Here is a 19,853-nt window from a genome sequence, read left to right on the forward strand (position 1 = left end):
ACTTAAAACAAAGTCGTATATCTTGCTGAAAAGTTACTTATAAGTTAGATTTGTGTAGTAAGTGTAGTTGCATCAGAAACTGAATAAAAATACTTGGTAAGATTTTGTGTGTTGCACAAAATCTCCAATATAGTGTATTGAGCAATGACAAAAGGGTTATGAATACTTTTGATATTCTCCTCATATTTCTGCATATTTTTATCAATATTGTAATGAAACTAAAATAACAATATGTCTTAGAAGAAGTTTGAGTGAACGTTAGTGTTGGGATGTATCGTCCAGTAAAAGCAGGTCGTGAAAACGAGTTTCTATGTGTATTTTGTGGGCAGCATCGTCCCACTGTGTCTCAGCCACATTTCTCTCCACAATGCAAGCAGTAACTACAGAGTAGCTCCAGTTTTGTAGACCCTGATGCTGTGTGAAGTGATCAGTCTGCAACAGACCTCATTGTGTCCAAGTGGCTTTGTGTTGTAGTGGTTTTTTTTGTGCTGCACTGTCGGGTGTATTGGTTTAATGGACAATCAATACGTAGTTATTATCTGGCCTGTGCTCTCTAGGTGAAGCTGCTGGATATAATGGGATTCGTAAACATCCTCTCATTTTTCCTGTCTTCTCTGCTCTGTAATTGAAAACATCCCAGTTCTATTTCTAGACTTTAAAGTCCAGACGTGTTTGGAGTCCAGTGCAGCAAAACGGATGATTCGATCACATGGCGAGGCGTGTTGAGTTTACCTTCACTTCCTGTTTTTTAGCTGCTTTCTTTCTGTTCTCATTAATCACACAAAAACAAATCTTCTGTAGATTTTTCACTTTAATTTCCTCCTTTTCCTCACATTTCCATCTTTACAATACTGATCTGTTGTCAGAACAGATGTAGCGTCTTACCGGTAGTTAGGGGTATAACGTGTGAAGGGTAAACTGGTCCTGGACCAGTGCTCTGGGATTGGTAAGAGGGTAGCTGCTGCCTCTCCTGTCCTGTGATTGAACGGCTGCTTTTGTTCTCCCGCCGACAGTCCATTCATCAGCTCAGCCTGCCTAACCTTGCATTAAATGAACAGCACTACCCCTGCGTCTGTGCCGTTTCAGACAAATCCTTCTGCTCTTGTTTTCTGTTTTTTTATTATTATTATTATTATTTTAAATATCCCTCTCTTGTGCCATGTTTACACTTGCTTTCACAGAACTTGGATTAGAGCAGATATATATGCTGGAAGTTTCATTTTCAGGCTCATTTTTGGCTCTTCAGTGTTCCTACTGTCATGATCGCTTACCTGAACTGCAGAAAAGGTAGCGAAATTTGCCCAATGATGTATGCTGATGGCGTGGCAGGAGAGAATAAGTTTCTGTGTATAATTAATTTGAAGAGCGCTGTCTCGCTGCTGACGTGGTTACTGTAGCCGTGCTGAGAAGGGCGAAAGAAATCTATGCAATCCATCTCTAACCTGCTTTCCATCAAATTTAAATTGTGTGTCTGGAGCCATGGCCTTCTGGAGTGTCAGGTCAGGCTCTCGTCAACTTCAAGGACAAACTTTAGTACATTAATAAAGGGATTGTTAATGGAAAAATCCACTCTCTAATGTATCTCACCAAGTCAGAACATTGCATTAAAGTCAAGATCGACTGAAAAGCTGTTTCATTACTTTTGGAAGCTATTTTTACACAATATATAACATTCTAGTGCAAACTATGTCTTAAAAGTCTGCAGTTGTTATTAAAAATACATTGCAGACAGTTTTCTCTTGTTCATTTGATTTAGACTGATAAAAAAATCTAATTTATTTTATTATTTTTCGTTTATTTATTTATGTAAAGGCCCAACTATCTACTTTCATTTAAGTGTCTGAAAACAGCCCAAGTGCTTAAAAAGCATCCATCCGTTCAGGTAAGGTTTCTTGAAAATGAGCCGTTTCAAAACCGTCTGAAATGTAGCATCACAAATCAGCAGCAAGTGCTCTTCAGTTAGCAACGCCAGCAAAACCCAGTCCGTTACCTAGCAACTCCAACAAAGCTATGCCGTTACCTAGCAACCCAAACGGAACTCCGGGGCTTTTGGTCAGCTACTTTTACCGCTGTATGCGCTCTACAGTTGCTGCATTGCAAAATTACTAAAACCTACCGAGTATTTTTGGTTTAGTTTATTAGTTATTATTTTTCTTTTTTGCCCGAGATTACAAATATGGGGGCCTAAACATATTCATAAATTCAGCAAACTTTGCCCAAAACTAAATTTGCTTCAAATTCACATTTTATTTAAACATTTTCTACCTTATTTTTACAGTTTGTTTGTTTTTGGGACATTATGAAAACAGATTGAGCATTGGCAATTAAAAGCCAATTAATTACATGGTTAGATTTAAGTTACAAGCTGTTATGGTAAAATAATAAACTAGTTCCAGTAAAATAAATCTTTTCAGAACTTTAATTTGTGCAACATTAAAGGGGCAGTATTATTATTATTATTTTCCAGGCATATAGTGCTATTTTATAGCACAATCAAGTAACTATGTTACCTTTAGTTGTTCTAAAAATGCTAAATATATCAAATACGAAAATTAACTTTGTAATTTACCACTTTGAAATTGGGCCTCTATCTCTTTGAAAACTCATTCTTTCTAAAACGGCATTTTCAGAAAGTTATTACAACTTGGCTCCTTTATTAACCCTTAACAACGTTTTACGAGCGTTGAGAAGTAGCTTGTATGGTGAGCTCAGCAGATACGCAGTTCAACCAGGTGTTTACTAATTATTGCTGGCTAGTCTGAAGGAGCTCAGTGGAGGAGTCGCGGGGGAGGGCTGCTCTGTGAGGCATTTTGCATAACTGAACGGTTGCCATGGAGATTAAAGGATTTCTCAAACATTCATGAACTAATCAAAGAAACATTCCAGGTATGTTTTCAATGAGGTAATAACTTTATAACTTGATGTGAAGCTCAAAAAAGTAAATTTGACATTAAATAACTCTAGGTTTTCGGGGTTTTTTCACAATATTTGTAAAATAACCACATAAAGCCAAGTTGTACAACTTAAAACCTGCTGTAGATTTGTTGGTTTAACACACAACCTGTAGGCGTGTTGGAAACGAGATGTGTTCATGTTTGATCTCAGCAGCAGTGCTGAAAGGCCAGGAGGAGAGTTTGACGTCTGTGGGGGGAATTCACGCCGTCTTGCTCTAGAGGTGGTCATGCTTGACGCCTCCATGCCTGGATAAACCCCATCAAAAGCACATTAGCCCTCTTTCCCTCCCCTCCACCTCACTGCCCCTCCTCCTCCCTCTACTTAACCCCCCCGCCTCCTTTTCTACAGCCTCCCCCTCTGCCGCCGTATAATAGTATCTGGCCGGGCCACGCATCTCACTGACATGTAGCCGGGCAAAAGGAGAGCAATGATGAATTGCTCCCTGTTAGTGTTATCCATGATGATAATTATTAATTTTCCCCTCGCTCTTCCCGTAGAATGGGGGCCGGAGAGCCGCAGCATCTCTGATCCTCCTCTGTGGGCCGTCAGGAAGCCCGCTGCCATCCTTTATCGCAGACAGAGCACAGGCCCAAGGCTAAACACTGATGAAAATGAAATGCATTCATTCTTATTTGTCCTCTTTTGGGGCGTTTGTCTCACTACACTTTAAGGTTTCACTTTTTTTTTCTCAGTTTTTTCTTAGCACCTTGTTAGGCCTGTTTGCTGATGATAAATTGTCCCAGAAGGTATTGCGATAAACAATAATATTGTTATTTTGAGACCATTTTCAGCTAATAATGCTAATAGCGTAGTAATCCAAGAACACATTCTCAAACATTAAATTCTTGTGAATGTTTAACACATGAATTGGAAGACATTTTAAATATCCAAGATAAACACAATCCACTTTTTTTCACCTCCGAAACAGATATGAGATTTAGTATCGGCCGATTCCGATCCGATACAGGAAAGCAGTGCTGAATTGATTTAAAACTTTTGTCTTTTTAAACAGACATAGATGTACTTAAATATAATTGTATTTGGTAACTTTGAAAAATAAAGCACAATTAAATACACCAATAGCTTCAGAAGCTTGGTCAAACATGTAAAAACGACTTTAATTTGTTCAGTCAATGTAATTAGGAGTAGAACAGAACAATAGGTTCCCTACATGGTCAAACATGTAAAAACTAAACTGCAGTAAACTTTCTTTAAAATGATTCAGAAAGTGCAATTAGAAATTCCAAGTACAATGTAAAATAAAAAAATAAGGCAGAGAACAAAGCACAGAATTAGACTGAATAGATCTTATTTCACTTATAAAAAACAATATTCACATATTTTTCCTAAATATTAAGAATTTATTGACTTTAAACAAGCTCCTATATCTTGCTGAAAAGTTACTTATGAGGTCATTTGTCATATTTCAAATTTGTTAGGATATTTGCACTAGAAACTATAACAAAAATACAAATTTTAGAATCTTTTCACACTTTGAATTAACTTGCACAAAAGTTTTTAGTTGCTCATTTCCGTGTCTTTGGTCAAGAAGTTTGAAAGGCCCTGATTTGTTAGATTTAGTACAGCGTGTGCGTCATCAATGCCTTTAATGGCTTATCTGAACACTTTCACATCTTCTGTGTTTAATGTCTGAGGCCGTTACATTTCTTCCTCCTTTTCTCAAATGCGATTTTAATGAAGTGTCGAGTTGCCAAACTGCTTAGTCGGTTTTATATTTCCAAGTTTCACGCGGGAGCGCAGATTATAATTGCCCATCCCGGCTGTCTGGTGAAAGTTGCACAACGAAGAAGTGACAATCAATCTCGCTTACGAGGCCTTGTCATCAGCGCGGCGCGTTGAGGGTGATCTCTGCCTTTCTGACTGAGAGAGGTGAGTCTGCTCTGCCTGATGAGTAATTAAAGCTAATTTCCTAATTACCTCAGCTACGAGCTTCTCTGTAGTATTCATTAAACGGCATAATTGCATTGGGTTGACATGCTCTTTTATCCACTTTGGCTTCTTTTCTGGCAGTTTAGCTGTGAGCTAGCGGTGCTGCCTCTGCTTGTCCGAGTCAATAAAGGTTGATTGAAGCTTTGGTGTGGGGAAGGTATTGAACACTGTGGTCATTGAGGTTGCACAACTTTACATATCCATTATCCTTCCTAAAAAATGTTATTTTGTAGAAGCCGTTTGTGGATTTCATGAGTTTCTTTCTTCATGTGCTGTAAGCACCTTTTAAAGAAATGCTTCCTCTGGATTTACATTATGTTACAGGTTAATTTAATCCTCCACTCTTAGTAATCTGTCTTTCCGTTCATGTTGTCTTCCTTTGCGCCTCTGTCTCTCATATTCCCTTCCCTCCTTCCATTGATCCGGTTCTTCTTTGTCTAGGAGAGCTGGCCTCCAAGTTGTCAGCTGCGTCAGGATTAAAAGCTATTAGTTCTGCATCATTGCCACTACAAGTGTGCTCTTGAGATTGATAGAGTGGCTTTCCTCTTTCAGGAGGGGCACATACAGGAAGAAAACAAGCCTGCGGGTGTTTTTTTTTTTCCCCTACAAATCTGGCTATTGCCGCCTAAAGCTACTCTGGCCTTGGACTTACCCTCAATTTTTTTTAGAAGTATGAAATTATTAACTCTATGATGCAGGGGAGGTCCAAGCCTGTTCGGTGCCCTGGACCATTACATCATTCAGATTACCACTCGCCATCATAGACGCACATAAAATTAATTTCAATATTAGGAAAAAATGTGGGAGATCCAAGAAAAATAATATAAACACACATAGCAAATCACAAACACACAGTACACCAAGCAGTTTAAAATACAAAAAATAAAATGGATTCAGTTATAATAGATGCACAAATTTCAATTAACATAAAAACAATTTATAAGGCAGTTTACACTATTGCCGCAGTTCAAGAAATTCAAATTAATTTACACAACTGTTTTAAAAAGCTTTAATGCTGCATATTTTAAGGAAGAAATAGGCTACAGATTTAACTGCAAAAGTGTTTACGAGCGTAACAACTGCTGCCGCCCTACAGGAGAAGCCGCCCTGGGTGTTTGCCCAGTTCGCCCATAACAGAAATGGCTACTGCTCAGATTCTTTTAAAGCTCTGCGAGGATTAATATCTAATAAAATCAGCCTTTATGTTCATCTGAAATTTTAATTGTGTAGTTATAGGTGGCCTATTATGCTTCCTTCAACAGGTTAGAATAATTATTAAATTTTTTTGCACAAAATCCTTCTCAGATAATGAATATACTTTTCTTTTCCAGCGGCAATTATAAAGCAGTAAAATCAGATGGTCAAACATTCTGAAGCTCTGCTTGGGTTACTAGGTGACGGGCTGGGGTTGCTAGGTAACGAGCTGGACTACACAGGGGTCACTAGGTGAGAATCAGTGCCTGCTGATTTGTGACGTTACATTACGAAGGTTTTTGAAATGACTCGTTTTTCTGACACCAAAAACATTAACTTACTGCCAAAAACCAACTGAATGTTTTTAAGAGTTTAGGTTGTTTTTAGGAGCAGTAGAAACCCACAACTTCCTTGATTTTATATATACAGTACATACAGTATATATATATATAGTAGCATATATATATATACTACGCCTGAAACTAAAAATCTGTCACTTGTTTAATTTCCTTATCCACACATTTATTCTCCACTGGAGCAAACACCTATAAGTGTTATTTTTCATAACCAATTTCCCCTCCTCTCCTGAGACTTTTTTATATTATTGCAACACTCCCATCAAAATAGCCACCTTTGCTAATTTTATGAACTGTAGCAAGCTGTATTGTTGTTGTTTTTTTTTGGTCATCAGCAGAAATGTCCTCGGCGTTGTTGGTGGCTGCCTCATAATTTATTTCTGTTGTCCAGTGACAAGTCTCTGATGAGGTGAAGGAAAGCGCATGGAGCGTGTTGCAGACTCAGCGTGAATACTCAAACACCATACTGAACCGGTTTTATTTTAGAAATGAGGTTTAAGGAGACATACCTGCAATATCTTTAACAATTGGGATATTTTAGTTCCCCAGATCATATAAACTTGGTGGATCTGAAAGGTGAGAAGGTGAAAAATACTGTATAGGAAACAAGAAAGGTGCAATAATCTGGGTGCGTTTGTTTGCAACACATTTTTATTCAGTTACAGTATTCAGTCTTCTTTGATTCACATATGTCATTAAATATGTTTAATGGGATTTTTCTAATATTAGCTAGAATCTTACTATGTATTTTCATCTATTTTCTTATGTAAATATCTTAATATACTTGAAATAAATCTTAAATAACTTTTCATCAAAATATAGGAGTTTGTTTTAAGTCAATAATTTAACTACTTGTTCCACTGGCAGATTATTTCATTTAAAGGACATTTTTTTTATGTTGTAAAATAATCGACCAGTTAAACTATGTTTTTCATCAATAATAAGGAATTGTTTACTTAAAACAAGCTGAAAAGCTACTTGTTAGTTTTGTCTTATTTCAAATGTGCTAGGTCTAGTGACATTAGAAACTAGACCAAAAATATTTAAGATTTTGTGGGTATTTTGCAGTGTGAAGCTGTAGTTCGTAGTTGCGCTGCAAAGGTTTGGCATCTGCCAGGAGAAAACCACAACAGAAATATTTTAAACAGTTTTTAATGTCTTTTTCCTGGACAAAAACATCCTATTAAGTCCTTTTGTGCTCATTGACACCTGGCTTTTCTGCTCTGCATGTCAGAGCCGCAGTGCAGTCAAACAAATTCGGGGGTTTATTTTACTGCCACAATTTAACACAACCTTCATATTTCATTGCAGGCAATTGTCGGCTACTTTGACATTTTCTTCGACAAAGGCTGCAGCAACAAGGTGAGCAGCAGCAGCAACATCCAAGCCATTTAACAGAAACTCAATTATGTTCACGCCTTGGCGTGTTTCTCCTCCCTGAGGCGTTCACTGGCAATCGACGAGCGTCTTAGCCAAGTGCTGATACAAGCACTTACCCAGCAGAGCCTGGCCAGTTGGAACAGCTGATGCCAAGCTCTGTGAGCAACACAGACGTGCCTTTTGATTGCACCTCCTATTGTACCTGGGAACCAAGGCGCATGCAGTGGCTGAACCAGTAAATTACAGTTTCCACTGGGGGCTGAAGCTGGAACAATATGAAAAACAGTAATATCTTTTTGCTTCAAGAGTGTGGTGGTATCAGGGACCATGCAATAGAACAAAGTGATCTTAAAATGAGTTGTAGAAACTAGGGCTGCACCGATTTATCACTGTCGATTTTCTTAATTTTGGGAGATCGGCCAATTTTTACATGTGAAGCCGATCTTATCAACCAATCTTATCTAGTTTGGTAAATGTCTAGGTTTGACTGACAGACTGGCCCACCAGGTCATGTCTGCACGTTTACAGTTAGCAACAGTTACCCCACTGTTTCCAGTTCAGCAACTTTCTTGCTATATTTCAGACAAAAAAAATGCTATCGCTCTAAAACGGAATTGGCAAGTTTGGCTTTTAAAAGATTGATAATCAGAGATCAGCCAAAAAACTGCAATCGGTGCACAACTAGTGGAAACAAATTGACTTTTACAGAATGAAATTGATCATTTACGTAGCTTTTATACATGTTTGTTAAAACTGTCACTATGTCGTGACAGTGTAATCTGAGACAGATAATCTGTTAAGTGTTCAATCTCCTCCACCTTCTTCCTTAGCTACTATTGCTGAACCAAAAACAACCAATCAGAGCCAGGAGGAGGGTCTTACTGCTGTCAATCAATCTCATAAAGGCATTTCTAAGGAACTAAACAGTTTCTCTGCTGTCACCGGTAGCCATGCTAGCTAACTTTAGCATTTGCTACACACTCTGCTGACGGGTAGAAGCTGTAACGTAGCAGACAGCAAGCGGCTTACATAGGATGATTGACAGCGCTAAGGCCTGCCTCCTGGCCCTGATTGGTTGTTTCTAGTTGGTACTGGGGGAAACCAGAAGAGCTAAAAAAAAAATTTCCCACAGATTATCTGTCTCTTACCATACTTTTCAACAAATGGGGAATTTTTTTTATAAGTTACATACTGCAGCTTTAATGCTATATTTTAGTATTAAAGACAGATTTTATGTAGGTTTCCAAAATATTAAATTGCTTATTTTTAATACACTGTTTTTGAGAACAATGTCTCTTCTTCAGGACTGAAATATTTGATTCTACTACTAGATGTTTCAGTAAAACTATATATTCCTAGTACGGTACAGGAAATTGATTCTCATGTTTTGAAATAATCTTTTATTGTTGTTTCTCCGCTAGGTGACATTCTCCACAGGCCCTCAAGTTACAAAAACCCACTGGAAACAGACAGTCTTCCTTCTAGAAAAGCCCATTTCTGTTAAAGCAGGTCAGTAACCACTCATTAGTATAATTTTTATTCATCACTGTTACGATAAATTCAAATTTATTATTTAAAACACCCCTCCAAAACTGTCCAGATTGTTAATTTTACTATTTTTGTCCACTGTTTATCCAATGACGGTGTACACCAATGAACTTAAAAAATATGGGAAAATGTAGTTATTGTATGCAATTTGAGGATATAAATTAAGATTTTTATTTTTTGTGTTTCAATGATTGATTGTGACCCCATGTCACAGCATACAGTTAGCTAAGTAAGACATAATAAATAGTTCTTATTGTCACTTTTGTTGTTAGCACAATAATGATTGATGTTCAGCAAACTTTTAAACGCGTTTCAACATACTGAGTGTTCAGAGTGTGGCTGCAAAGTGCATTATTGGTTTCTTTTAAAGAATTGTTGCTGTTAATTTCTGGTCTTTTTGAATCTCTCATTTTGTTTCTGGGCAACTCATCTGATGATTATTTTCTCTCCTCTGCATGAAATCTTGCTGGCAGCACCTGATCTTGGCCAGTTTTTGACATAATTATGTTCTTTTCCCTTCTGGTTTTGGCTCCGAGTGCTTACTGGAATGTTGAGTAATTTAGAAATTCTCAGAGAACCAAAGTCATCAGTCTGTTTTGCAATAATAAGGCGAGCTAAAACGTTTTTTTTGTTTTTTTTTAATCATCTTTAAATGTTTCTGGTATGACGCCATGGTAATAAAACATCTATTTAAAGGCAGTCAATTGATACTGAAGCAGCCGACATTAATTTGCACTAAATGACTTGATTTCTTTCTTAATTACTGGTGTCACCACCTTTTTACACCTTCTTTTCCCGTAGTTTTTCATTTTATCACACATAATTTATGGTTCTCTCGGATGTCTGGTGAGAATTTCATGTCAATTACACTTTTAGAAATAATGGAGCTGCCAGTCTTTTCAGCACCTCTCTTACCTGCTGTATATCCTTCCGCTGCGATTTATTTACTTGGCTCTCTCCGGCATTGATGTTGCATCTTTGCAAGTTGCAGCAGATAATCTGTCTGTGACAGCGACTCAGACAGGCTTGTTGACGCTCTGAATCTGTCACCCACAGTGATAGGGAAGGATCAGAACAAATCACACATCAGAGAAGGCATGTAAAACTTCATCAGATATCAGCTTGGATTCTGCAGAATCATGACTCAAAAAAATAGCAGTATTAATGTTTATAAAATCGCTTTATGCGCAGTTTGAAATGGAGGGAAATGATGCAATATGGTGTGAGGATCTTCTGTTACTGTTTGAAAAGAAAAGTTCTGATAGTTCCAGCTGAATTTAATGTTAACTATCAGCTATAGAATCAACGAAACTATCAAATAACTCTTTTTAAACCACGTTTTGAAATTGTAGGATTCAGTTTTAAACAGTGTATGCGGTATTTTTGCTTTTTTGTCGCACTTTGAATGTTTAAATCAGTGACCATCCAATACATTTCAGTATCAAAGATAGCCAGAGAAAATACAAATGATTTGATTCATTAAAGCTGCAGTATATAACTTTTATTTTAAAAATATATGTTTTTTACATATTTGTTAAAACTGTCACCTATTTGTAATAGTGTAATATGAGACATAATCTTAGAAAAGATTGGTACTAAAGCTGTCTGAAGAAATGAACCTCTCCTGGTCAAAAACAACCAATCAGAGCCAGAAAGGGGGTCTGACCGCTGTCAATCATCCTCAAGAACGCACTGCTAAATCTGCTAATGGCAGAAAAACAACTTATCATTACAGGAAAACATTTTATCCGCTGTCATTGGTGGCGATGCTAACTAGCTTTATCATTCACAACTGGCTCTGCTAAAACTATTCTCCCCATTAGCACAAACCCTCTTGGGCTTGTTCTCTCAAGCCCAAGAGAACAAGCCCTCATGTTTCTAGCAGAGAACAAGAGGGTGAGAAGTGGCATGCACACAGGCATGATTGACAGTGCTAAGACCCACCTCCAGGCTCTTATTGGTTGTTTGATTAATTTGAGGAGCTTGATTTTTTTTTTTTTTTACAGATTATCTCTCATACTATTAGAACACAGTGACATTTTCAACAAATATTTTATTCATATACTGCAACTGTAATTAGGGGGAGGATCTGTTTCCTATATAAAAAAGATAAAAATAAAAATTGTTCCTTCACTAGTGACCCTTAGAGCTTCTGGCTGACTTATTGAATCAATAAATCACTTCACAACAATTGAATTAAGTATCTCAAAAGACAAAGCATCATGCCCTGAGCTTAAGAAATTAATAATATTAATAAATAAAAAAGATAACAAATTTGATTCGGTCACTCTGTGAATGTTTACACCAATACACAAACTGGTAGGCCACTCGGGGCGAATCAAACCAACAACCTGCTGACTACTCTACCCCTGATGTGCCAATGAATGAAGCTCAGGACTGGCTGTCGACTTCCTGAGCAGAAATCAGGTGAAAACTACGGTAATAAATGAACCAAGCAGAGACAGAGGTGGTCCGATAGCCTGTGGCCGCGCTCAGCCGCCGCCGCCTGCTGCCAGCCTGATAAGAGCGTCAAAAACTGTGACGCTGCGCAAGTGCTGCGGGACGCGTCAAGCTTTGCTGCCTCAGATAAACAATTCAGGGGATATAAAAGAGGACAATGAATTACAAGGAGAAGCATAAAACAGGTTTGTTTTTAAGATTGACATCAACTCAGTGCACAACTTTGGTCGCAAATGCCAGAGTGCCTTTGGTACAGATGTGTTTGTACTTCCTGAGTCTTCTCAAAGACTTGGAGAACATAATCCTACTTCATGTCAGAACATTAGTGGGATTATAAAATCAAAGCTCAAGATTTTTTAAATTCACTTTTATTGTATTAAAGAGGTGAAAAACATATATTTGGAAAGACGAAGGTGATGTCAAACTTCTAAGAAAAGAAACATGTCAATTAATGCTTTTATATTTTTCTTTCTGCATTCCTAACTTCAGCAACACAAAATTTTACAGTGCAAGCATCTTAGTTTTCTTGGAATAAGACAAAACTAACTTGCATGTAACTTTCAGCAAGATAGGATTTTGTTTTAGGTCAATAATCCTTGAATATAGATCAAAATGTAGTATGTTTAATCTATAGCAGATTTTTTTATGGGAAAAATGTTTGGTTATCAGTGAAATAATAAGATATTGTATTTTCCAGGTGTGGATTAACTGGGGAAAAGAAAATAGTTTGAAAAAAATTTATTAAAATTTCCACACGTTCTATCCAATGTTTATTGATCCATTTATTTATTAATTGTATGGCCACTATGAAAAATATCAACAATAAATTCATAGTGAACCTTTTTATCTTTTAACGGAATCGAAAAGCAAGAGTCTCAAAGCATAAAATTTGTAAAAAAGTTGTGTTGGAAAAGATAAATACTTGGTTTAGTGAGTTTAAGATGATAGTTTAAAAAAGCTACAATTCACCAAAGAGTCTTTGGCATTGGCCCGACCTTGAAACCCCACAGATCCCAATCTAATCGAGCCTCAGTGGGCTCTGCTTCAGTAAGCCTGAACCTCAGCGGTTTTTCCCTGCAACCTCCAGAACCCAGTGGATCCATTTCCAACGTCCTAATGCCAAACACAGCAGGATATCCTCTGAGGTCGTCTGACAAAGCAGTTTCTTTTTAGTCCTGAGCTATTTCCATCTGGAAACAAAAGGAAGTGTCTTCCATGAAAATTTAAAGGAGATCTATTATAGAAAATCCACATTTTGCCTGTTTTTGTGCTTCTGTTTCAGTCTCAGCTGCTTCTAACACATAAAAAACATCCAGCTGTTTTTTTTTTGACCATAAGTTGCATCAACGCCAACCAAGACCTGCGCCGTTACCTAGCAACCCCAGCACGTTTGGTCAGCTGGTTTTAACGCTGAATTTGCTGAACAATGGCACATGTCCAGCACATTTGTTTTGTTATTGACTTGCCATCCTGAAACCACTTAGTGAGACATTCTTGTTGGTTGTGCAGGAGGCTCTACTTCTGCTTTTCAAAGATGTACAGTTGCACATCACAACCACTGGCTGATTATTGCATCTATGCCATGCTGATGCAATAATTCAAGCAAAAGGAGCCGCAACCAAGTGCTAAGGGCAAATAGTAAGGTTTATTTTTGTAGCACATTTTTAGTTTAAAGTGCTTTACACTGCAAAAACAAATGAAACAACCAATTAACTAGTCAAATGCCATCATCAAAATGATTAAATATGTTGAAAAATGTTGCACTTACTACTAATCAAAGGCAACTCTAAACATTTCATGGAACTCAGTGTTTCAGCATCTTTGCAGTTCTCTGGAAGTTTGTTCCAGATTTGTGGCAATTAGAAACTGAATGCTGCTTCTCACTGAGTGTAGGCATATCGTTTAGCTGGCCAACATTTCTACATTAAAAAAGATTTCTAAGAAACGGCAATGCAAAAGTACTAAATATTACCAAGTATTTTTTTCTAGTTTCTAGTGCAAATATCTTATTATACTAGAAATAAGACAAAACAAACTTACAAGTAACTTTTTAGTATTTTAGTTCCACTGGCAGATTATTTCACTTATAACAGGACATTTCTCCCTTCTTATAAGTGAAATAATTTGCCAGGTGAACTAATACTTTTTCATGAATATGAAGGAATTGTTGACTTAAAACTAGCTGAAATGTTTCTTGTAAGTTAGTTTGATCTTATTTCAAGTGTACAAATATATTTTTATTAGAAACTAGACCAAACAGACATAAGATTTTGTGTTTTTGCAGTGAGAATTTGAGGTATTAATGATCAAAATGATCAGAAATGTTTAAAAATATCAGTCCTCATGTAATAAAACTATAAATAGGTTTTTTGCTTTTTGAATTTAATTTCTGAAGTGGAGTTTAAATTTTTTTGATGCACCTGTACATCAGAGGACTGGAGCAGTTTAATGGAAGGAGAAAGTGAGTGTTGGGTGTTGATGTGCTCCTCCACTCCTCTTGTTGGTCGTAAACCCAAAATAGAGTTTTTAACGGCATCCATCGGCTGCCTGCTAGGCTCTCACGGCGTTCTTTACAGCACACAAACTGCGTCACAAAACTTCCATAAACTCTCCTGCAGGAGAGTGTCCTTGAAGAAGCTTAAACTCGTTCCTCTCCTTTTGATTGTTGACATCTCCAGGACTTCCAGGCCAAAACATCGTGTTGCTTGATGCTCGCTCTGGCTGTGATGATTTATTGTGACGGAGGCCGGATCTTATTTGATGCGTTGGTACGAGCGGAGCAGTAATTAACTCTTGCACTGTGCTGCTGTGGGAGGTTTGTGCTGGGAGAGGGGCGAACACAGCCAGCCAGCAGCCTGGAACAAAACATCCCAGCAAATCCTCCTGGCTGGCAGCGTAATAAATTAAACAGCAAATCATTTGTCATGCTCCGGTGTGTTTGTGTAGCTCTGCTATTGAAGAGGATGGGCTTCTTTTTTTTTTTTTTTAACATTTTTACCTGCTTAATACTTTTTTTGTGAATTAAAGTCTCATTAAGCTAAAGGTGAGACATACTCCGGTTTACAGGAGCTCAGATCCTCTAAAATACGGGTGTGAGTTTCTGTCCAGCCTTTTATTGGTCAGTCATGTGGTTTTTGTTGCTTTTATGACTCACCTTTTCTGTCCTGTGTGGAGGTGGACCTCTTCCATATCTACCCGCCCCCCAACGCACACACACCCTCGCTTTGTCCATGCGCTTTGGGCCTTCCTCCTCCTCCTCTTCCTCCATTGTTTGAACTCTGAAGGTCCTTGAACTGCCAAAGTCGAGCTTAGAGTTTATTGTGGCTGTTATTCAACACATGGGCTGGATTTGTGTGGAAACTGGTGTTTGTGATGTACAGTACTACAACTTCTTCTTTTTTTTTTTTTCTTTTTTTTTTACTGACTCTACACAAAAGCTGGAGAATCTAGGAAGTGGAAAAATATTAGATTTTTAGGTGGCACAAAGGACACCGCTAAAAAAATAAGTTAAAATATTATAATTTTACTCTTAAAATGTCATCACTTTATTCTCAAAATGTGAAATTTTTTCTCACATTTTTATGGTTTTATTGTATTATTTCGACTTTATTGTCATACGATTTTATTTTCTAAATATTATTAATTAATCTTCACAATATTATGACTTAATTATTGTCTTGTTTTGACTTTATTCTTGTAAAACTTCATTCTTAAAATATTAAAGAATTTATTCTTGTGCAATTTTTTACTCAAAATATTATGTATTCTCATTATTTTTACTTTGTCATGCAACTTTATTCTTGAAATATTATGAATTTATTCTATTATGACTTTATTCTCATATTACTTCAACTTTATTCTCATGCAACTTTATTCTTGAAATATGACTTTTTTCTACTATTTTCACTTTATTCTCGTATTATTTTGTCCTTATTCTTGTACGACTTTATTCTCAAAATATTATGACTTTCTCAAAACATTTACTTTATTCTACTATTTTGAGTTTATTCTTGTAATCTTTAGTAGAGATGTTGTGGTAATAAAATCTCCACATAACTTTATATCTTGGTTTTTCTGATGATGCAATTGTTATCAAATGATTTGATAATTAATTGATCAGTAACTCAGTACTTGAGTAGCATTTTTTATCAAATACTGTTTTACTCTTGACTAATTAGCTACATTTTACTTGAACTTGAGTATAAATATGTTGAAGTAGTGCTACTCTTACTTGAATATGATTTTTGTCTACTAAGGGGATGTGTGTGTGTGTGTGTGTGTGTGTGTGTGTGTGTGTGTGTGTGTGTGTGTGTGTGTGTGTGCGTGCGTGCGTGCGTGCGTGCGTGCGTGCGTGCGTGCGTGCGTGTGCATCTCGTTTCTTCTAATCCCCCTAAATAAAATCCAGTGCATGCAGTGTGTGTGGATGCAGATGCAGTAGAAATGTGTGCAGAGTGGCTGTAACATAAATAGCTCCAATCTGCAGAGCTGTATATTCTGATTGTAATTTCATGGAGGAAAGCAGTGTTTGGCTGAGACAAGCTGTTTCCAGAGGCCTGCCTGTGCTTAATGACAGTGGCATGGTGATGTACGACGTCGCAGCGAAAGCCCGGCTCCGTTCCTCGACTCATTTCCACACATGGTTAACTCGTTGGGATCTGAGCGGCCAGTTTACCCAGAGCTCCCAGGCCCCTCTTCCATGGGGAGTTTAGTTTGACTGATTGCAGCAGGGCCGCTGTAGTCGCACCCTGACTTAACACACATTCTGTCAATGATTGTTTGTATGCTTCACCAGTTCAATCTGAAACACAGAGGATTACTTGGACAGTTAATTGCAAAGTTGTTTTAGGGGGAAAGTCGTTTTTTTCTGTCTTATAACAGAAAGTTGTCAAAGCTCAGGCCTCTGTGGCATTAAATGTCTTTTTTTATTTGGTAAAGATTTAAAAAACTTCTACAACAGATACTGGTGACAATGAAACCTATCAATAATGACAGATCTATTCTAATTCTATGCTATATGCTCTGAGTGATGTCAAGCTTTATTATTTATTATTAAGGTTTGTTGCTGTTATTTTATACATGTTTGATCCAGGTAGTCACCGACTGTTTATTTCAGTTTTTGTATTTCACATTTTACACTCTTAATTGCCCTAATTGAACAAATTAAAGTTGTTTTTCACATTTGACCAATCTTGTGAGCCGTACTGGTGAAGAGTTATCAAATAAATTTATAATTCTGTACATTTATGTCTGTTTTTAAAAAATAGAAATGTTTTAAGTAAATTCAGCACTGATTTTCTGTATCGGACCGGTATTGGGCAATACTAAACCTCAGATATCTGCATCAGTATCGGAAGTGAATAAAGTAAATCAGAGAATCCTCAGTCAAAATTTGTTTTTATTTGTAAGAGAAGCACCAGGAGGAGGCGCTGCAGAAAACCAAAATATTGCCAGATTGTGTGAAAGAAGAAGCTTTGATCAGATGATCAAAATGATTTCTGTGTTTTTTTGTTTTTTTACACGTACCTGCAGTTACTTGTTAAGTTACTTTAGTCTTTTTTTAAGTGAACTAAGATATTTGCACTAGAAACTACTAAAAATACTTAGTAAGATTCTGCGTTTTTGCAGAAAGAAAATTTTGCAAAAGATATTTGATATTGATGTTTAGGTTAACTTTCCAACATACAGCCAACATGTGCATGTGTTAGAATGGCCTATTCAAAGTCCAGATGTAATTCCAATATAAAAATTGACTGAGCTTGAATTATTTTCCAAAGCAGAAGGTGCAACAAAAAAAAATCTCTAAATCAGAGTGGTTGATTTAAAATGAATTTTTTAGTAGATTGTAATTGCAAATATTTATGAAATTGACACTTTTTAAAAATATTTTGAGGAATAAAACGTGTTTTGCATTGTTCGCCATGTCGAGGCGTGCTCTCCCTGCAGCAGCGGCGTCGGACCTGGAGCGTGGCGCCTCGGGTCCGTGACGTTGCCACGGTAACGAGTGAGACGTGGCGGCAGCGACGACGGACGTGTTGCGGGAGAAACGGGCTCAATCAGCATTTTCCTCCTCTCGTCCTCCAACCTGCGAGCGGAGCGCAGCGCGACAGGACGGCGGTTTTCCGTTTCACTAAACATTCATTTACCTCCAGCAGTCAAACGGGAAGTTAATCGGAGCGACTAGGCATCATAACGTTGCGTCACCGCTGTAGGTGTGTTTCCTCGTGTCTGCCATCTGGAGATATGAGAGCATCTGCATTGCCATGCACGGTCCTGCTTATTAAGACACATTAAAGCATATTGGCTTCACGCACATCATCATTTCTGCAAGCAGCAGAGCGCTCATGCTGCAGAGGCCCGAGCTCGCGCAGTCAGCAGCAGCGTTCTGCTGCAGGGCATCAGGAAGACTTTCATTTTGTTATGAACACTCTGATCGATGTCTGACTCGGTGTTTTTTGGTGCGTTTTCATTTCGCTTCAAGTCTGATGTATGGATGCGTTGGTAGGGTGTTGTGTTTAATGACGTAGAGAATGTCCCAAAAGTAAATACCAGCCACAGCGGCGTACACTTTGGAGTCAACAGAAATTAAATTAACTTTTCATGTACATTTTAAATACATTTTTTTTGGTGCTTATCTTTTTTTCCTTATTTTTTTGATGCATTTGTCATGAAAGACATGCAGATTTTTCCACACAAAGAAAATAACAGGAGTGGATCAAGACCACTGGAAAAAAAGGATTTATTCTCAGAATTCTAACTTTAATCTCAGAATTTGGAATTTTTTCTCAAATTCGGCCATTTTTCCTCAGATGTTTGAGTCAAAATTCTGACTTTTTTCTCAGAATTATGGTTTTTCAAAATTTAAACTTTTTTTCTCAAAAGTCTGACTTTTTCTCAGAGTTTTGTCTTTTTCCTCAAAATTGTGCTTTTTTTCTCAGAATTTTGAATTGTTTTCTCAGAATTCAGACTTTTATCTCAGTATCTTGAAATTTGTCAAAATTGACATGCTTCTAAGAATATTTGGATTTTTGCATAGAGATAGAATTCTGAGTAAAAATAAAGTCAAAATTATTTTTTCTCTTTTCTTCTTCCATAGCATCAGCACGTTTTCAGCTATGAAGGTCATATTGTTGAACCACAGGGCCTTCCATATTTTGTATGTTAATCTAAACCAGGGTGTTTGTCTTCCTGTTTGCTTCAGGAGAAGAGCTGAAGGGAAACATCACCGTGCGTAAAAACAAGAAGGATCCGCGCTCACTCTTTGTCACCTTTGACCTTCCAGGCAGGAAGCAGACTTACAGCCTCCAATGATGTCACCCATCATGGTAGCTATGTAACCAATTATAGCTCTGATTTTATTTGACTTTTTTGGTAATTCATGTACTGAGCAAAATAAAGGACAAACTCTAAATACTTTGGTCATCAGCATTGTCTACTTTTTTAAAATTTCCACTTTTTATTCTTTGTGTCATTGTAAGCATTTATTATATTAAAAATTTAATTGGATAAATGTTTTGTTCCCAAAGTTGGAAAACTTTGTTTTATCACTTACTGATAAAAGTACATAAAAAGATGCAACACTTATTGTTTGGGTTTTTATAAGTTTTGTAAAATTGTACAAAAGAGGAATAACGCCACTGAAATAAAATATAATTTTGACTTTTTCTCAGATCTGACTTTCATCAAAGAATTTTGACTTTTTTCCAAAATTTGAATCTTAATCTCAGAATTCAGACGCTACATTTACTTTTACACCTAACCTTTAGTTGGTTGAATTATTTCAATAAATAACCATCTAATTAAGTGGCTGCTGCTTTTCTCATGACCTAGTTTCAGATATTTTTCTCAAATCTTTACTTTGTTTTTCCTTCACCTGAACTCCAATGGTTTGCCTTTCTGCACTCCCACTCTCAGTTTCATTTTTTTTGTCAGAAAAACGATAAAATGGTTCCCTTTGTTGTTAAGATGTGTGTGGTTTATAAAGTGACCTTTGTCCACATTTAGTTCATACTG

At 37.1% G+C, this 19,853-nt stretch overlaps 1 protein-coding gene across 2 annotated transcripts in view; it reads left to right on the top strand.

Moving 5' to 3' along the window:
* The window catches only part of prmt3 (protein arginine methyltransferase 3), a 52,448-nt gene extending 33,195 nt beyond the window's left edge, over nucleotides 1-19,253 (top strand). For both annotated transcript variants that reach the window (XM_005807514.3, XM_023333026.1), the window contains 3 exons: nucleotides 7,767-7,817; nucleotides 9,257-9,344; nucleotides 19,042-19,253. In XM_005807514.3, the coding sequence (XP_005807571.2) occupies nucleotides 7,767-7,817; nucleotides 9,257-9,344; nucleotides 19,042-19,151 (249 nt within the window). In that variant the 3' untranslated portion in view covers nucleotides 19,152-19,253. The remainder of the gene's footprint in view (nucleotides 1-7,766; nucleotides 7,818-9,256; nucleotides 9,345-19,041) is intronic.
* The last annotated feature ends 600 nt before the right edge of the window (nucleotides 19,254-19,853 follow it).

The sequence above is a fragment of the Xiphophorus maculatus genome, chromosome 4, assembly GCF_002775205.1.
Source record: "Xiphophorus maculatus strain JP 163 A chromosome 4, X_maculatus-5.0-male, whole genome shotgun sequence".
NCBI lineage: Eukaryota > Metazoa > Chordata > Actinopteri > Cyprinodontiformes > Poeciliidae > Xiphophorus > Xiphophorus maculatus.